At 42.7% G+C, this 16,857-nt stretch overlaps 1 protein-coding gene across 1 annotated transcript in view; it reads left to right on the top strand.

The window, feature by feature from the left end:
• Positions 1-16,857, top strand: part of MAMDC2 (MAM domain containing 2) — a 682,997-nt gene that overhangs the window by 366,140 nt on the left and 300,000 nt on the right. Inside the window, exon 6 of the mRNA XM_069625792.1 lies at positions 12,996-13,252. Coding sequence (XP_069481893.1) covers positions 12,996-13,252 — 257 coding nt within the window. The remainder of the gene's footprint in view (positions 1-12,995; positions 13,253-16,857) is intronic.

Here is a 16,857-nt window from a genome sequence, read left to right on the forward strand (position 1 = left end):
AAAAGGTTGAATTTAAATAAAAAGAAAAACACCTATCTAACCCTATTGATATGAGGCTACTTCCGTACCTAACAAACTAAACTAAGTGTGCTCATCAAATGTCGAAATTGCGATAGTCCTCCGTCCAAAACCTACTTAATATCTGGTCCCACCACAAGCATTGCTCAAGCCAAGAGTATTCCCTTATTGAGATTGAAAGCAGCCTTTTTCAAAGCCAGAAAACCGTCTAACAATTACTGTGTGCCTAATAGAAAATCAGTCTTGTTCAAGTTACAAGTGCGGAAGAAATACCTGAAGCCAAGGGAGTAGCACCAAGGGTGCTTCTGGGTAATTGGCAGAGAGATGAAGGACAAAGCTGGGAAAGGGAAACATTGTTGTTTATGAACACTATAGGAGTTGTCTCAACCCATATTGGAAAAGACTGTTGTAGTGGGAACGAGGTGGGTCTAAAAGGCAATCTTGGGTTGTTACTATGGTGGCATACAGACAAGAGAGGCAAAAGGCTGCCCCTTTTAAAGAAAGATATTCAAAGAAAGAGTGCCTTGCCTATTTGAAGGTGTTGCAGTGTTCCAGTGCCTTAAAGTGAATCTTGTCAAACCCTATCTATAAAATACAAGCACTAAAGCTGTGGTGGTATATCTGATCGTCAGTAGTTGCAAGAGTTCAGTGGTTGAAATGAAGTGGAATGCTATGAAGCCTAGGAGAATGTCCTATGGTAAAATGTGGTATAGGGGAAGAGTGTTGAAGTAGAAATAACAGAACTGAGATGTCATCCTGACAAATATACCTATTGTGAATTCTAATCTGAATAGACGAATCATTACTGTTAACCAAGACATTTGTTCCATTAACATTCTAGAAGTTATATTTCGTTTGAACTGTGTCAAGCTTTATTGGAGATCTGGAAGTGGTTAAAGGCCATTGTGGCTGAGAAAAACATTGATGCTATTCTGAGGAAGTGGAAAGACTTTATTTTCTTCAAGAACATTTGTTTTTGTTGGAACTGTGATGGACAGATCTTTATCTAGAATTGTCTGCACTGAACTGAACTGAGACGTTGCTACCTATGTGGACTTCCTAGTATTCTTTTGATGAACATTGAAGAGGAATATACCTTGAATCCCGGGGAAGGGAGTTCACCCAGGTTGTTAAAAGGTTATCAAGAAACAGTGAATATTATTGTTGATGTTACATTTGAAATGCCACATTTATTTTTTTTTGTATTTGATGTTTAGTGTGAGGGCCAGAACTGTATCAGAGTGTTTCCCCTTAGTTTTAATAGGTAGGGAAACCCAAAGTAGAGTAGGCGCGAAGTCGTAAAGCAGAGTCAGTCTGCTACAGTCGTGTGTTCTTTTTTTCCAGAGGAGCTGCAGCGACGAGGGTTTGCTACTGACCCTTTACTCAAGGAGGTGTGCCTATAAAAACTGAAAAACCGTGCGGAGCGTGGAGCAGAGTCGTGAAGCAGAGTCAGTCTGCTACAGTCTGCTACGGTCCCCGGGCACCTGGCGTGTAGTCATTACTCTGATGACTGCAAATACGGGCCCCCTAACAAGAAGAAAGGTAAGCAGATGTATGGAGGCAGTGACTGGCTTATCTGACTTGGGTGTGGAACCTCAAAATTCCAATCACTCTCCTCCTGATTCTACGAATGTTGAGGTAAATAAAATGAATGAGCGCACGTTGTGCTTAAGCAGCATACAAACTGCAAATATCACCGCTACTAACTTAAACCCCAGCGTACGGCACACGGCAGATAAAGGCGAAAGTGAAGCCCTTGAAGTGACTGAAGTGGCAGCGGCGCCCGCTTTGGTCCTTAGTGGCCTTTAACCACTAAATGGTTTGACTGCTGTTTCACAAAACCTGCCGCAAACACCTAGCTCAAATGACAAAACATCAGATCAAATGTGCCCCCTGGCAACAAGCCCTGAAGTTTTTTACTCCCCATTCGATGATACCGATGGGGAGTTGATTGAAGCCTTGAATACAAGCGCTGCCAATACAAATGTGGCTGACAACGTGTATGAAACAACACATCCACTTGTAACTCAGGATGGCTGAACTCGCACGAGCAACATAATTGATCCTACTAACAGAAATGACAGTCCAATCATCGGCGCAAATGGAAAAAAATGCCCCTGAACATTGGAAATGCCAGAGCCGTTTCCTCCTCAAGAAACGCCCCTGGAAGAGCCTCAGAGCATGAATATGGAGGTAAAAAACTGGTGCCCGACAAAGAATTACCTTTAAATAGAAAACAGATATGTCTGTCTGAGGCAATAGGCAACTTAACAAATGTGGATATGACACAGCCAACACAACAAGTCGAGAATGATGTTCAACTTTAACAAAATGAGGCACCTCCACAAAACTTGAATGGAGCGCTTTTACAAACAAACAAAGAGATCGATGTCCACGTCGATGCTGAAATATATGATAACACCGGCTCGCCTAAATTATCACGCAAAATGCGTTTGATGGCCCAACTAGACAATGACTTTCTGGTGGCAAAGAAAAAGCTGATCGCATCCTTTGAACAAAGGTTACTTAAAAGGAAATGTTCAGCGTTGTAGCCAAAACAATCTGAACAACAACACTTGGAAGCTTCCGTGAAACGAGTTCGAAATGATCCAATGATGCCGGTTGCGTCTAAAGTGCACTCATCAAGGTCCACAAAACCCGACTGTGCTGTTGGCACCGTTCAAAACAAAAATCCACCCATGAACAATCTGAAGACCGTACTTGAGAGCTTACAACAACACAAAAGTGTGTCGACCAGTACGCCGCAAAATTGTTCAGCAACAACTAAAATGCCACACCTGGCTAAGAGCGTAAATATATAAATGAGGGAGCAACCCTCATTGCTCGAGGATACGGTAACAAGCTCACACTATGGCTCTGCTGCCTCAACACACAAAGCAAGTTTGTCTGCGGCGGATGCTGCCCAAATCTATATCAATGTGCTTGCTGCATCTTCAATGGCTATGATTCTTTTTACCAAACTCTATGAATCCATTCATGAGGCGCTTAAGGATCAGACAGCTATCATCTCGACCCTAATGGAAAAAAAGGAAAAAGTAGAAACTTTCAATAAATTCCTCCAAATCCAGATCTCCAGAGAGGCAGATCTAACAACACGCTGGCAAGAGCGCTTGACAGATTTAGCTGTGAGACATCATTGCCAGAATGACACTCTGTCGGAGGGTCTAATGGACACCTTAAAATGGATGCGCCACAATGCTGAAGTAGTCTCCTACAAAAATGCATTGTTGCTAATTAGTGCAAACAAAGATAAAGGTTGTATTATTTCTACAACGATACATGAACTATCTATTAGGGGCGTGCTTCATCCTCCCATGATGACCAATTTATCAGGCGATCACAGAGACTCAGCCTCTTCTGTGGTGCCTCAGCGGCCACATTCAGCAACACAAAAAAATGCTTCCCTGTCGGTACCGCAATGTGTAGCTCAGTCTCAAACTGTGGCTATCGATGCTGACCAAATTTCCTCAGAAGAGACTTGCAATAAGACATCAAGTGAGAAGGAAGCACACAAAGAACCCGAGCAGGTTGCGGAAAAATCCACTATAGCGAATTTAAACACAGCCGGGAACACCCTACCCCGTGCCTTGCCAATTCTTCTGGTATTTTTGTGGGTACCGCAAAATCAATAACTCACGCACGGATGGGCGTATCCTTCTCAACTTTGAATACAGAGAAGTCCTCAGAGATCACTTTCACAAATGAGGGAAATCGTCCACGTATAGCAAAAGAGAAAATCAAAGTAAAGAAATTCATTAGAAATCTAACATTACCAAAGCGTTTGGGGCTTTTTAAGAGAGTGGAAACAACGAAACCCATTGAGGCTAAAACAACGATTTCTAAACCACTGAGAGTCATAACCAAATCTCGCATAACTCCGTTGCCAAGCAAAAGAAGAAGAATTGAGTCTGATACTGGAAGTGTCGCAAGTTCTACCGCTGTGTCAGAAATAAATCTCTGTGATCTCTCAACCTATTCTCACCAAGGAGATTCAATCGAGGATATTGAAATCAGTGCTCACGAAAACTCGCAGCACAATACAATTACTTTACCCAGAGCTACGAGAATGACAACCCATCAAAGGCCCGACACTCAAGCTCCAGCACGGCACTGTGAAAAGCCAAACATGAGAAATCGCGAGACAATAAATTTGAATCCTGAGCAATCATCAAGATTAAACCCAAAATTCACCTTAACTCAAAAGACCAGAAAGGTGATGTCAATTTGAACCGAAATAACATTATGAAGTTATTTCAATGTATTCCATCTTTGCAGACTATTTTGTCTGACGACATCAAGATTGTTGAATATCCAAAAGAGCGCACAGTCGACCAAGTTCTTCTACATATCGCATCGGCTTCAATCCGCAGTACAATTATGCGAGCGCCCGAAGAGCTGCTTGCGTTTGGCTTTGATATTATGCTCAAACCCTCAGACTCTGTGAATTGTGACAATGGCTCAATACCAATTTCCTCAAGTGAGAAAGATGCTACTCAGAGACGTGATGATTTACGCAAATCGCTTGCTGACTCATCTACGAGGGCAAGTCAATCTGGACAAAAAGGCTGTAATCTTGTGCGAGCAAGGCCTAAATTTGGCCCCCATCAAGACCATAAATAGCAATGACCTAAGGAGTGTGAGTCCTGGTGTGAGTTCCTATCTTGGAACACGAGAGGCTTCACACATTTATTTAATGAATTTGATACTGACTTACAAAAGGTTATTGTAACCTGCCTTCAAGAAACGTGGCCATGTGAGGCTCCATCAAGAGACGGCTTTGTAACCCACTTGAATCCAGCAGTGAAAAATCAAAATGGTCGTCATTACTCAGGCCTTTTGATGTTAGTAAAAATAAATCCCTGGTGGACGACATTGAAAACCTTTAATCCAAACCCCTTTATTCAGGGAATTATTCTAAAATCACTGCATACAGAAGGTGCTGAGCGCCAACATCTGCTGATTATTAATGGATATTGGAATCCTAAAAAAATCAGCACTCCGTCCTTTATAAAAGCAATCACTCTCCTTATGGACAATGCCCTAATAGCATTCAGAAATGTATCTATCGTCTGTTGTGGTGATCTAAATTGTACATGGTTTAAATTCGACATAGAGCAAAATTTAAATGTACCCTTAAATGAGAACGAGGTCACCACCCATGGTCAGGCTTGGATGACGGCCCTAATGAATCGCAATTCCCAAATGGTAAATGGAAACGTCAAAGGTGACCAACCGCCGACATCTGCTTGGCACCGTGCAGACTCACAACAAATCTTAGATTATTTTTGGGTATCCCGAAACTTGGCCGAAAAGACGATAAATCTGAATGTCTGTAAAATGCCTAACAGCGATCATGACTTCTTGCGTTTCCCCTGTATGATGGAATGGGTAAAACCACAACAACGATATGAAATTCCATTATCAGTAAACACTGGGGGAAATCGGCGCTGAATAAATGGTGCGCAAATCCAAAAACTGGGTGAAAAGCTATCTAAACATTATAAAGGACAGCAAGTCAACTATGCCCCGTTAGTGAGACTCTTCAAAACATCCATAGTTTTGTTACGATCAATGGGGGTATCTCATAAGCACATGTCAAGTACCATCCTCTCAGCCAAAAAGAGAATTATGCGCCGAGATGTAAGACGGCTGAAAAAAAATCTTGGTTCCGCTAAAATTACAGAAGAAGTAAGAATGGAAATTAAACAAAGACAGCAAGTGTACAAATGCCATATCATAAAGTGTACAGAAATTGGCTAAAATCCCACAAAATCATTATTTAACAAAATTGTGCAGAGGAAATGATGAAAACTCTGGTGACCAAAAACACTCGACAAATATGGACCATCTTGAATGCAGGAAACTCCTGATGTCCTGCTTCAAAATCAAATGAAATTGACGGTGCTAAATTGGAGGAACACTTTGCTCATATATACCGGAAACCTCCAAAAGAACTGTGTGGTTTTTCAGTAAATAGGCAAGTACTCTGGGAGGTTAAAATTGCTTTGTCTGAAATTGAGAATGCCATCAAGAAGTTAAAGAACTCTCATGCTGCTGGCCCCGATCTAATCACTAATGTGATGTTGAAAAAATATGCTCCACAATGGGCAGTCTTCATTGAGGTCTTGTTTACGATGATCTATATGACAAAACAAATACCCGAATTGTGGCACAAGGCAATAGTCGTTCCAATATACAAGAAGGGCAGTCGGGCTGATCCAACCAACTATCGCCCAATTGCCCTACTTAATACAATTGGAAAGATCCTGGGCTCTTTTCTCTGTCAAAAACTGGCCAACTGGCCATGTAACGCCAAGGTTAGTGATATCCGCCAAACTGGCTTCACAACAGGAGTAGGAGTTGAAGTAAACCTGCTCATCCTTAATATACTAAAGCTTGAAACCTTAAAGGCAAAGAAGAAATTGTACTTGGCTTTTTTAGACATGCGCCAAGCCTTCGATAAAATAAATCGTGGATTGCTCTGGAAGAAATTGATACATTGGAATTGCCCGCCATCAATATTAGAACCGGTGCAAGCTCTCCGTACCGGGACATCAATTCGGGTTTGACTAAATACCCAAGGAGATCTTTCAAATAAAATTCCCACTAACAGAGGTGTTAAACAAGGATGCCCATTGGTGGCCGAGCTATTTAAGCTCTTCATTTCAGACTTGCCCGAGTACTTGGATCAAGTTCACTGTCTTTCCCCCAAACCTAACAACATACACATTAAATGCATAACATATGCGGACGACCTTGGTTTGATCGATCGTACGCCGATTGGGTTACAACGGCTACTGAAGAAATTACATGAGTACTTGGATTCCAACGACCTGGAATTAAATGTCGAAAAAACTAAAATAATGGTTATCGGGTCGGCAGGGACACGGAAAGACAAAGCTTTCAAATGGAAAATTGACAATGAATCCTTGAATTCAGTAAATTGCATCCTTTATCTTGGAGTAATGTTTAACAATTCTCTAAACGAGCATCATTGGAGGCTGGACTTAGCAGCCCGTATGACACAATTTGGAATTCAAGGTGCAAAGATCAATAGAGAATATGGGAAATCCAGTTTGATACCTGTCATCATATTCTATTCTCAAAGGGTAGTCCCTGCGATAACCTTTGGAGCAGAGGCAGATGGAACTTGGACCTGCAATTCTGGCACAAACTTGAAGCAAAATTCTGACGGCGTGTTCTGAATTTACCATTTTATGTCTCAGTGACAGCCATACGCTATGAATTATCATTGAATTCCTTACATACAACTGTAATTTGGCAAATCACTAAGTGCACTGCGAAAAATGTGTATAACTCCTTTAAATCCAGCATATAAAATCTTTGCAATAAACTCTGAAGAAGGTAGCAAAAAACCTGCTAGTGGAATGGAAGATGATTTTGGCAAACCATCTTCTAAAGGCCAATATAAAGTTTGAAGATTTGATTAATCTGCCTCAATGTGTTAAAAAGACATTTGAATCCTGGTCTTGGATCAGTAACTCAGAACAACGCAATAAAATGCAATCAACATTGAAGGCTGAAACGAGACCGCACGAACTGAACAAACAATGCAGATACTTGACAAAGTGTCCCGCCCGTTATTATCATGAACAATTCCTGAGGTTTTGTTTAAATGCATTGAATACTAAAGAAATGCTGTGGCAACAAAAGAACAAAGACATAATGGACAACATATGTAATTTTTTTTCGAGTGACATTGAATCATTACAACATCTTGTCACAGTCTGCCCTGGTTTGAGTACTCAACGTACTTGTTATCTTGGGTTGTATGCACCCCAGGACAATGACATGGAAAATTGGAGGGGACGTGTGATTGCAGGGCATGATATAAAACTATCCTGTGCGGTGGTTAACTTCTTAGACTCCATTATAACAAAAGTGGTCAAAAAGTAATTATGGACAGTGAAAATTGGACAAGTGACTGTCTCTTGTTCCCTTTATGATTTGTTCTTTTATATTCATTTGACTTAAAGAGTAACGTTGACACTTTAGTTTTATATGAAAATTGAGTATTTGACTTGACCCATTGAGTTAGTTGATTCTGTTGATGAAATTCAGGTGTGATGAATTATTTGTATCAAAAGTCAGGCTTCATAACTCAATAGTTGTGATAGCCGAACTGAAGTTTCAATAAAAAAAAATAAAAAAAGTAGAGTAGGGAAAGTGAAGCATTTTGATATAATTCCGATCTTAATAAAACTGCATATTTTGAACAATTATCAAACAGTTGCCTGCCTCACATTGCTGGCCCTCACAGTGCCTAAAGAGACCACAAAGCAAAGAAGACATCATAGAAATGCACCCACCGACATGGCAGCCACCCGAGACCAAAGGAAGAGCACAGGGGAAAGAGGCTGCAAAGTATAAAACAGGAAAAAGGTACTCTTTCTACCAGTGCAGGTCAACATTCTCCCATGAATCAATTGCCTTGCAATGGTACAACGGTGCAACAAGTGTTTCATGGAAAGCCACATTCAGATGTTTTGTTGGGATTGAACACCGCACACACACAACTACCACAGCCACTGTCTAGAAGAGATCATCCACCCAGGTAACAAATCAGACAAATAGACATGCAGGGGCACAAGATTAACTCCACAGCTTCCAGCAGTTGATCAGGAGACACCTAAGGAGAAAATGTCTATGTAATGACATTAAAAAAGTCTGCCTTAAAGTCCAACAGATGATTAGCCAACTGTAATGTTCTTAATTGACACTGGAGCCACTGTAAACATGATGCATGTTAAGGTATTACAATGACTAGCAGATATTGTGTCCCTAGACCATCATTAGTAGGGATTTACAAGTGTGGAGCTGACAAACCTCTCAAGTGCCTATGACAATTCACATGTGGGATGGAAATACATGTCCTCGAGAGATCTTTGGTGGGGGAAATGACTACTCAGCTTCCTGACAGCTCTTATAATGGGCATTGTGGAAGTCACCCATGACCTCCCAAGAGCCAACAGCTCACCAAACCCAGTCACACTCAAATTGATGAAAGGCCAGGCTTCCAAAACATATCAATTGAAAAAAAGAGGTAACCTGGGCCGACGATTGAAGACATGAACATTAAGCGCAATACATTGACCAGGTTCCTCACGCTTGACCCAAGTCATGGTACATAAGAACCTTCTGAACCCATTTGGGATTATTTGGGTCAAAAAGACTCTGTTTTGTGATTCAGTCGACACAATGTTCCAATAAATGATAGGCTGAGCCAATATGATGATGATATTCAAATGTTTGGAAGTAGCCAAGACATCCACAATAAGACAATGATACAACTATGCCAAGCACTTTAGGATTTTGACCTCACCTTGAACCTCGAGAAGTGTGAGATCAACAAAAATGTAACCTTTGTTTCTATTGATATGTGGTCTCAGAGCAGTGGATGAACACAGGCCCATACAACATAGAAACCATGCAGAAACTGAAGCCCCCTTCCTCCATTAGCAACATGCCGTCTTTTTGTGGGATGGGAGGCTATTGCTCCAGATAAAACAATGACTATGTCACTATAACGGCTCCCCTACGCAACCTGACAAGAAGGACACATTCTTCTGGTCAATGGAGTTCCAGTAAGCATTGTGTCCATCAATGAAACAGTAACAGAATCCCAACATTTGGCCTTCATTGACCCTGACATGGAAACCGAAGTCATGGAAGACATCAACCCGTGCGACTCAAGGCAATTGTAGCCCAAGTCCAGGACAGGCATGGCAGCCGACATGTGACAGTATGTATTTCAGCCGAGCTCTCTAACCCGCCACCAAGCGCTTCTACCTTTTTTGACAACCCAAAGGCAAAAATGCCTCTGAGAATATAGCAGTTGAGGAGGTCAGGCTTCAGGAATATGAGTACAGATAATCCACAAATGAGCCGCAACCTGAATCCTGCTGACTGTATCTCCTGAGCTCAAGTGGGTCGACTGTTGAAGGAGTTAGGTGAAGAAGCAGAGAACTACATCAGCTATGTTAGCCTCACCACTCTCATGCCTGGTCTCCAAAACAGAACTATGAGGCAACATGACACTTGAAGCTGTGTAAAGTCCGACATCCTGTAACAATCCGACCATTACACAATTAACTGGCCGTGTCGACAGAGGGTTTACTCTAAAGAGACATGAAAAGTGCTGTTCGGAAGAGACTGCAGCATTGTACTGTGAAGATCCTGAGGGTCACAACCAAATGACTCCTCTGGATCCATTTCTGTTCTAATGCATGGATGCAATGGGTTGAGAAAACAAAAATATACCGTGAGCCATGTCATCTTACAACAAAGAGTGATATGCAGTGTCTGAAACTCAGACCAGATCTCCCTACCTAAGTCTAGTAGATTGTTAGTGTTGACTTCTTTGGACCAGTGCAGTCAGGAATATACCTGCCTGTCATCATTGACTAGTGCTCAAGGTTCCGTATAATCTAAGAAATCACATCCACCTGGTACACCGCATTGGTACTGGATGAGATATTCAGTAAACAGGTAATAACGGAATCAGTGAAATGAGCTAATGATCCACATTTTAATGGCAACAAATGTAAGAGGGTTGCAAGGTACCTATGCTTCACTCACAACAAGATCATGTCTTTGTGGCTGCAGGTCAATGTCATGGCAGAGCGGTTCCTGGTGTCATGAAATAGAACAATACAACATGCAGAGGCAAAGGGGATGCTGATCAAACTGGTCCTTTGAGAAGGCCAAGATACTATCGCAACACGCCCCATGACAACAGAGCTACCAGCCTTGATGAGACCTTGGTGGATCATCACCTCAGGTCAAGATTCCTGGTGGTGAGATCCAAGGAAGCAAAGAATATGATGCACTGATCCAAAACATGACTACTGCCACAAAGAGAGCAGCAAAGAATACATTGACAGAAAGAGACAAGCGAACAAGCTGTAGTGGGAGATGACGGGTTAGTAAAACAGCATCAGATGAAGAAGTGAAACCCCAAGTTTGGGAAAGTCCCTATGAAGATAATGGAAATTAAGGTAAGAATGATAATAGCCTTATTAGAGGAGAAACAAGTAACCCGCAATATGCCACCTTTCATCGGATTCATCAAAAAAGAAGAAATATCAGAAGGCGACTCAGAACATCAAGAAGTGACTTCACCTGGAGGGAGTGAAGAAAGTGAAACATGTGAGAATTCCGAGGCCCATGGGGTGACGCCAACCCAGGATAACAGAAGTTGGATCACAGACAGATCGACGCATCTGGCAGCCAAAGAGACTAATTGAGGAAATGGGAGAAGACTACCCATTGCTTGCGTGGGCAGGAATGTTGCGTCTTGTAGGAGCCAACATAGATGGAATGTATAGGTGTCACCGTTGGACAACTATAGAAACCACGAGGATGCAGAGACTTAAGGAGGATGGGGGGAAGAAAAAGTAATTCTATACCAGAACCCTAGAGACCAGAGGGCCGGTGTGCGTCAGCCTCACACTCATGAGGTAGACCTGAATAGGGAATAACGGTGTTGCTTTGCCCACTCCTGTGTCCCTCATTTCCTACCACCAGACCTAACAGGAGGAAGGAACGGTCTCCAAGGGTTCTTGTGCATGTGTTGAGGGGGTTGGGTGGGCATCCTGAATGGGTGCTGTTTGTGCGGGTTGGGGCTTTAGGTGCCCTTCTACAAGGGTGCCCTGCCAGTACTGTCATGGAAGGATATCCTATAATATAGGTTGTGGGTGAGAGGCATGTTGCGGTCGTCGGGGAGGACTGATGGTGTGCTGCAGGTGGGCACCATTGCTGCATGGGCACTCTGCATGTTCTAAGTATTAGGGGGTCATGTTGTATAGGCTTGTGTGCATTTTCTATGGAATCGGGGACCCTGTAGCAGGAGGTGCTGTGTCTCTTCCTGTGGACGACCTATACAATATCTGCCAAACGCAGCGGTGCAAATATCACCTTGAATCCCCCTGCTCCTTCACGAAGTGGAATTGGGCCATTAAAATCAGGGCCCTGGTTAACGTTCCCGGAAAATCACAGAACAAATGGGGCTGGGGGCCTGCAGGCATGAGTGCACCTAGGGTAACATTTCAGGGTGGACTATCCCGTCAAATGTTGGGAGAGCACTAACTTCAGAGATGGTGTGCAGGGGCAAGCTTACTTGTGTGTGGGCATCTAACTTTACACCTTCTAATGAGACTATTCTAGTGCAGCGTTAATGTTACAAACAGTTAACTCTCTCCTTCACGTCCGAAACCAGTGACTTAAGGGCTGCTGTGAGAATGAGCTGCTCCTGCCCCCCCTCCCCGCCCCCACATCCTTCCAGTCACTTCCCTGACATGCAAGTGTTAACGCCCTGCAGGATCTAATAATACGACTTTTAAATTAGTAATTGCTGGGCCTTTATTAACTGTGCAGCCGCTGGCACTGTTTGCCAATGTGAATCAGTTTGTGGTGGTTTTCATTTATAAATATTCACTGAGATTGGCCTCAAATGACAAAACCGTTTGAAACCTAGCTTTTTTCTAAAAAGGTGCATGGGTGCAGCAACTACTAGTACATGAGCGACTCATGAGAGGTCCTTCCAAAGTTCCTGACTAACGAGCCAGGACCTGTTCTCGAGTACATTTAGCTCTTGTGCAAAGAGAGTTGTTTTGGCGATAGGGCCACAGAAACAAAGTTACTAACCCTCAATTTGAGGGTAAAATTGTGGTGCCCACTGAGATTCTCCCACTCCTTAACATTACCGCTTCATGTTGATGATTTCACACCTATTTATTTTAATTATATTGATGAGCAAAGGTCAGGAAATCACTGTATGCTGTTGTTTTGATATCTTGTAGGTACCCACCTTATTTCCTTTGTGTGTTAGGTAGAGTGTTAAGTCACATCCCTCTTCACAAATGCTTGCCTTCCAACACTTGCATTTCTTTTCTTTAACCATTGTTTACCATCTGAGTCCCTCTTGTCTTTTCCAGGGCACTACATGTACGTGGACTCAGTGTATGTTAAACACTTCCAAGAAGTGGCTCAGCTGGTCTCGCCCCTGATAACCACCCCCATGTCGGGCTGCTTGTCCTTCTACTATCAGCTGGAGCGGGCGAGTGGCCACGTCTTCACACTCTACACAAGAGATACTAAAGGCTTCTATGAGGAGGTCTGGAAAATGGAGAGCGCAATGACCGACGAGTGGAACTTAGCCGAGGTAGACATCACTGCACCATATCCACTGGAGGTAAGAGCTAGTTAAAGGCACAGGCACCTTTAATAGGCCAACTCATTTGAAAAACAAGTTGTGTAGCTGCAGTAAAGTGTACTCAGTATTGGTTATGTAAATTCATGGTGTATCTCACTATCAAATTGCCATCCATCGTCTCACGTCTATTGTTCTATTTTGTGCGACCTCGATCTACCCAGTTGACAAGCTTATTTTTAAAGAAATCTCAAGAATTTGCTATATGCGTTCCACACTAATTCGCTACAGTGAAAGGGAAAATAACAAATGCATTGGCATTGCCCATGCAGTCCGTCAACTGCGGTACCACCCGGTCCATGTGAAGGGAGGGCTGGTTTCTGGGGTGAAAGTAGTTACTGAATGTAACTACTTAAAACACCTCTACACATTTAGGGATGGGATACTCATTATTCGGTATGCAATATACATAATATATATATATATAAAAGCCGAAACCCCCCAGAAATTCGCCAGTTAAAGTAAGCTAAGCAACCATAACTCGCGCCACCAGCGTGCACTGCTAAGACTTTCCGCAGACTTAACATGACTGTTCGTGAACATCTGTTTTTTTGCTTCTTACAGCCTTATTCCATCCCATCCTCATCACCCCTAACCTCCCAAGAGATTATTTGATAAGTTTGACAAGAGCAATGTTGTCTTTTTTAATGTTTTTACCGCGATGTCTGCGGACACTGGCCGGTATCCGCGAATCCAAGATGGCGGGCGTTTCCAAAAATCTGACGCACCTCTCGCTTCACTCCAACCAATCAGTGAACACGTTGTGTGTCCGTGGACATGACGCAAGTGTATTAGCCAATCGGTGTCCTGTCCGCCCAGCAGACATTTATATCACTAATTTTTTAGACCTACTTTTTGGTCATTAAAAAAAACTACTGGACGGATTTTCACCAAATTTACATTTATATCACTCCTTTCTTTAGACCTACTTTTTGGTCATTAAAAAAAAACTACTGGACAGATTTTCACCAAATTTACAAAAGCACTCTTTCGAGACCAAACCGCTGCTCCTGCCGCAAATTTGGTGAAAATCCGTCCAGCGGTTTGGGCTGTAGGCGCGACAGAAATATTTCCTCCATTCAGTCTATGGGAAAAAAAGACATTTTGGGACCCCCCTATAACTCTGCCCCCCCCCCCCGGAACAAAACTCACCAAGCCTTGCAAATAAATTCAGAGTGGGCCATATACTTTTTTTGCAAAGTTTGGTGAGGATTCATCCAGGGGGAGCAAAGTTACAAGCCGCTCAAAAGGTGTTCTTCCTATGGGTTTAGCAACTTAACCATAACTACATGGCCGCTACCGCAGGCCATGTAATGTGGTTGAATAATGCTAAAATGGAATTTCAAGTGGTAATCAATTGTGGATGGGCGGTGTATAGGGTCCCAAAACTCATCTCGATTTTTCTTTTCAACATGCTTTCCTTTTTTTTACCAAAGCAATTCTTTCCTAAGGTGCACACAAACTCCTTTTCCTCTGTAGTTTCCCTTCCTTTCTTTCTAGGACGGTACTGGGCCTGGGGAGCGATATCCAGAGAGAATCAAGGGCCCTGTACAGCCCAAACAAAACCCCAGTCTGAGAAACCCCCTCCTATTTAAAATGAAAGGAAGGACTCTTCCTTGAAGCTGTAACCTACAATGGAGGGGCAACCTGTCTGTAGGCAGTAGGTTCCGCAATAGCAGGGAAGCATGTGGAGATGGGTGTTAAAAACGTATAGGACCTCATTTCATTTTCGAGTTCCGTGTAAATTGCGTGGAAGGGACCTGCTACGTTTACACTTCTGTGTAGGCAAGTAGGTCCCCTCCACTAAATTCCCAACATTTTCAAGGCAAAGTACAAAAGTAAAGAGCAAAAAACCGGAAAACTATATATACGCCACCCTTTTGCACTCCGCTGTGCAAAATGAGTAGAAGTTGCATGCATGTATACTTCTGCTTTATGCTGGTGTAAAATACAGGTTGACTCCATTTGTGCTAGTGCAAATGTGTGGAGTATTTGTATGGCAAAAAAAAGGTGCAAGGAGCACAGAGAATTGGAAAACCCCTCACTACTAAGACCCAGGGGGGGTAGAGATTGGTCGATTATTGTCACATACAAATCAACATCAAAAGTCTGTCACAAAAACAATGCATTGCAAACGAACTCATTAAGAAAGGAACAACATCAAGCAAACTGGGAGCAAAAGAAAAAGAAAAAAATATGTATAAATCTTATTTTAATCATAAATACTAAAAACAATATATCTTTATACAATAATAAATCACGGAAAAAAACACAAAAGACAAATGTCTATATGATAGAACATACAATAAGGGGAAAGGGAGGGATTTTATCAGTCCTCCTTTCACATTTAAAGAAATTAACTATAGCAAATGGACTTAAACGCTATTCGAGAAAAAGAGTGTCGACATGTTTCGGCCAAATATCAAATTGGATGCGTTCTCAGGTATCCATTCAAAAATAGGTGAAAGGGCCATCTTCAGGACAACAAATTTCTTTAAGATGAGGCTGATGTGTGGTTGCGGAAAGACAACGTGATATGTGGTTAAGTCACCGGCGTTCCTTCCACTGTCCTTTAACGCTGCATCTTTTCATTATACAGAGGAACTGCATTTAGGAATCGGAGAAGGGTGCAAAACCAGGTAGTGAGTGTATGCCTTTCTAAGGCGCCAGGGAGCCCGGATCAGTCGTGCGCTTCGAATGTTAATCACCAGAGAGCCAGGGTCCATCGTCCGCTTAGGGTATTGACTAGCCGCGACTAAATGCAGTTCCTCTGTTCTATTTTTGAAAATGCTTTGCTTAGTTGTAGTCATGCCCTTTGTGAAGCCTTCATTTTTAAGATTGAGGGCCTGATTCACAGAAGTGTTTTATAATGGCGCAATCCCATAGGAAAATGCTCTGTGAATCAGGCCTTATATGTGTTGGGCCACGCTGGTAAGCAAGCACGTGCAAAGAGGAACCGTAAGCTATCCAGGAACATTGTTTACCAACTGGACTTAAAAATCAAAGTATCATATGGCTAGAATCACCAGCTATTTATGTTTTTGTCATCCAAAATGTGTTCATTCACATCTTGAATGCATTCAGTTTTATTTTGCCTCACCAGAGTGTGGCTGCTGCTGTGGCCCGCCTCCTTCACGGTGTTGTTGGGGACAAACTCCCAGGTAGGTTTGAGGGCTACTAGAAGTTTGCGGACTCAGACTCTTTGAAGGCCCAACACCTTTCCCCAAAAAGGAGCACAGGCCTAGTCAGACAGCAAGTTCAAACTGCGGTTTATTACAGCCAAAACCAACAGTGATCAGTACAAGGATCGATGGAATCCAAGAACCACTCAACGTCTCCTGGCTCGCAGGCCAGTTTTGTACCCGAATTACGTCACAATGACATCACAACCTGAGCCCCTCTTCAGCAAACTAATCACTACACTGGACTGGGTACTGAGTAATAGTCCAACTATAGTGGACCCTATACATGTTAGTCTACTGGCTCTCGTATGTCAGGTGGCTGGCCTGGTCCATCCCCAAATTACTGTCTATATACAATGCTGCAGAGTGAGGGTCTTACCACTGGTTCTTGCCCATTGCTACCCA

This window comes from Ambystoma mexicanum, chromosome 6p, assembly GCF_040938575.1.
Source record: "Ambystoma mexicanum isolate Mex_15411 chromosome 6p, UKY_AmexF1_1, whole genome shotgun sequence".
Lineage (NCBI taxonomy): Eukaryota > Metazoa > Chordata > Amphibia > Caudata > Ambystomatidae > Ambystoma > Ambystoma mexicanum.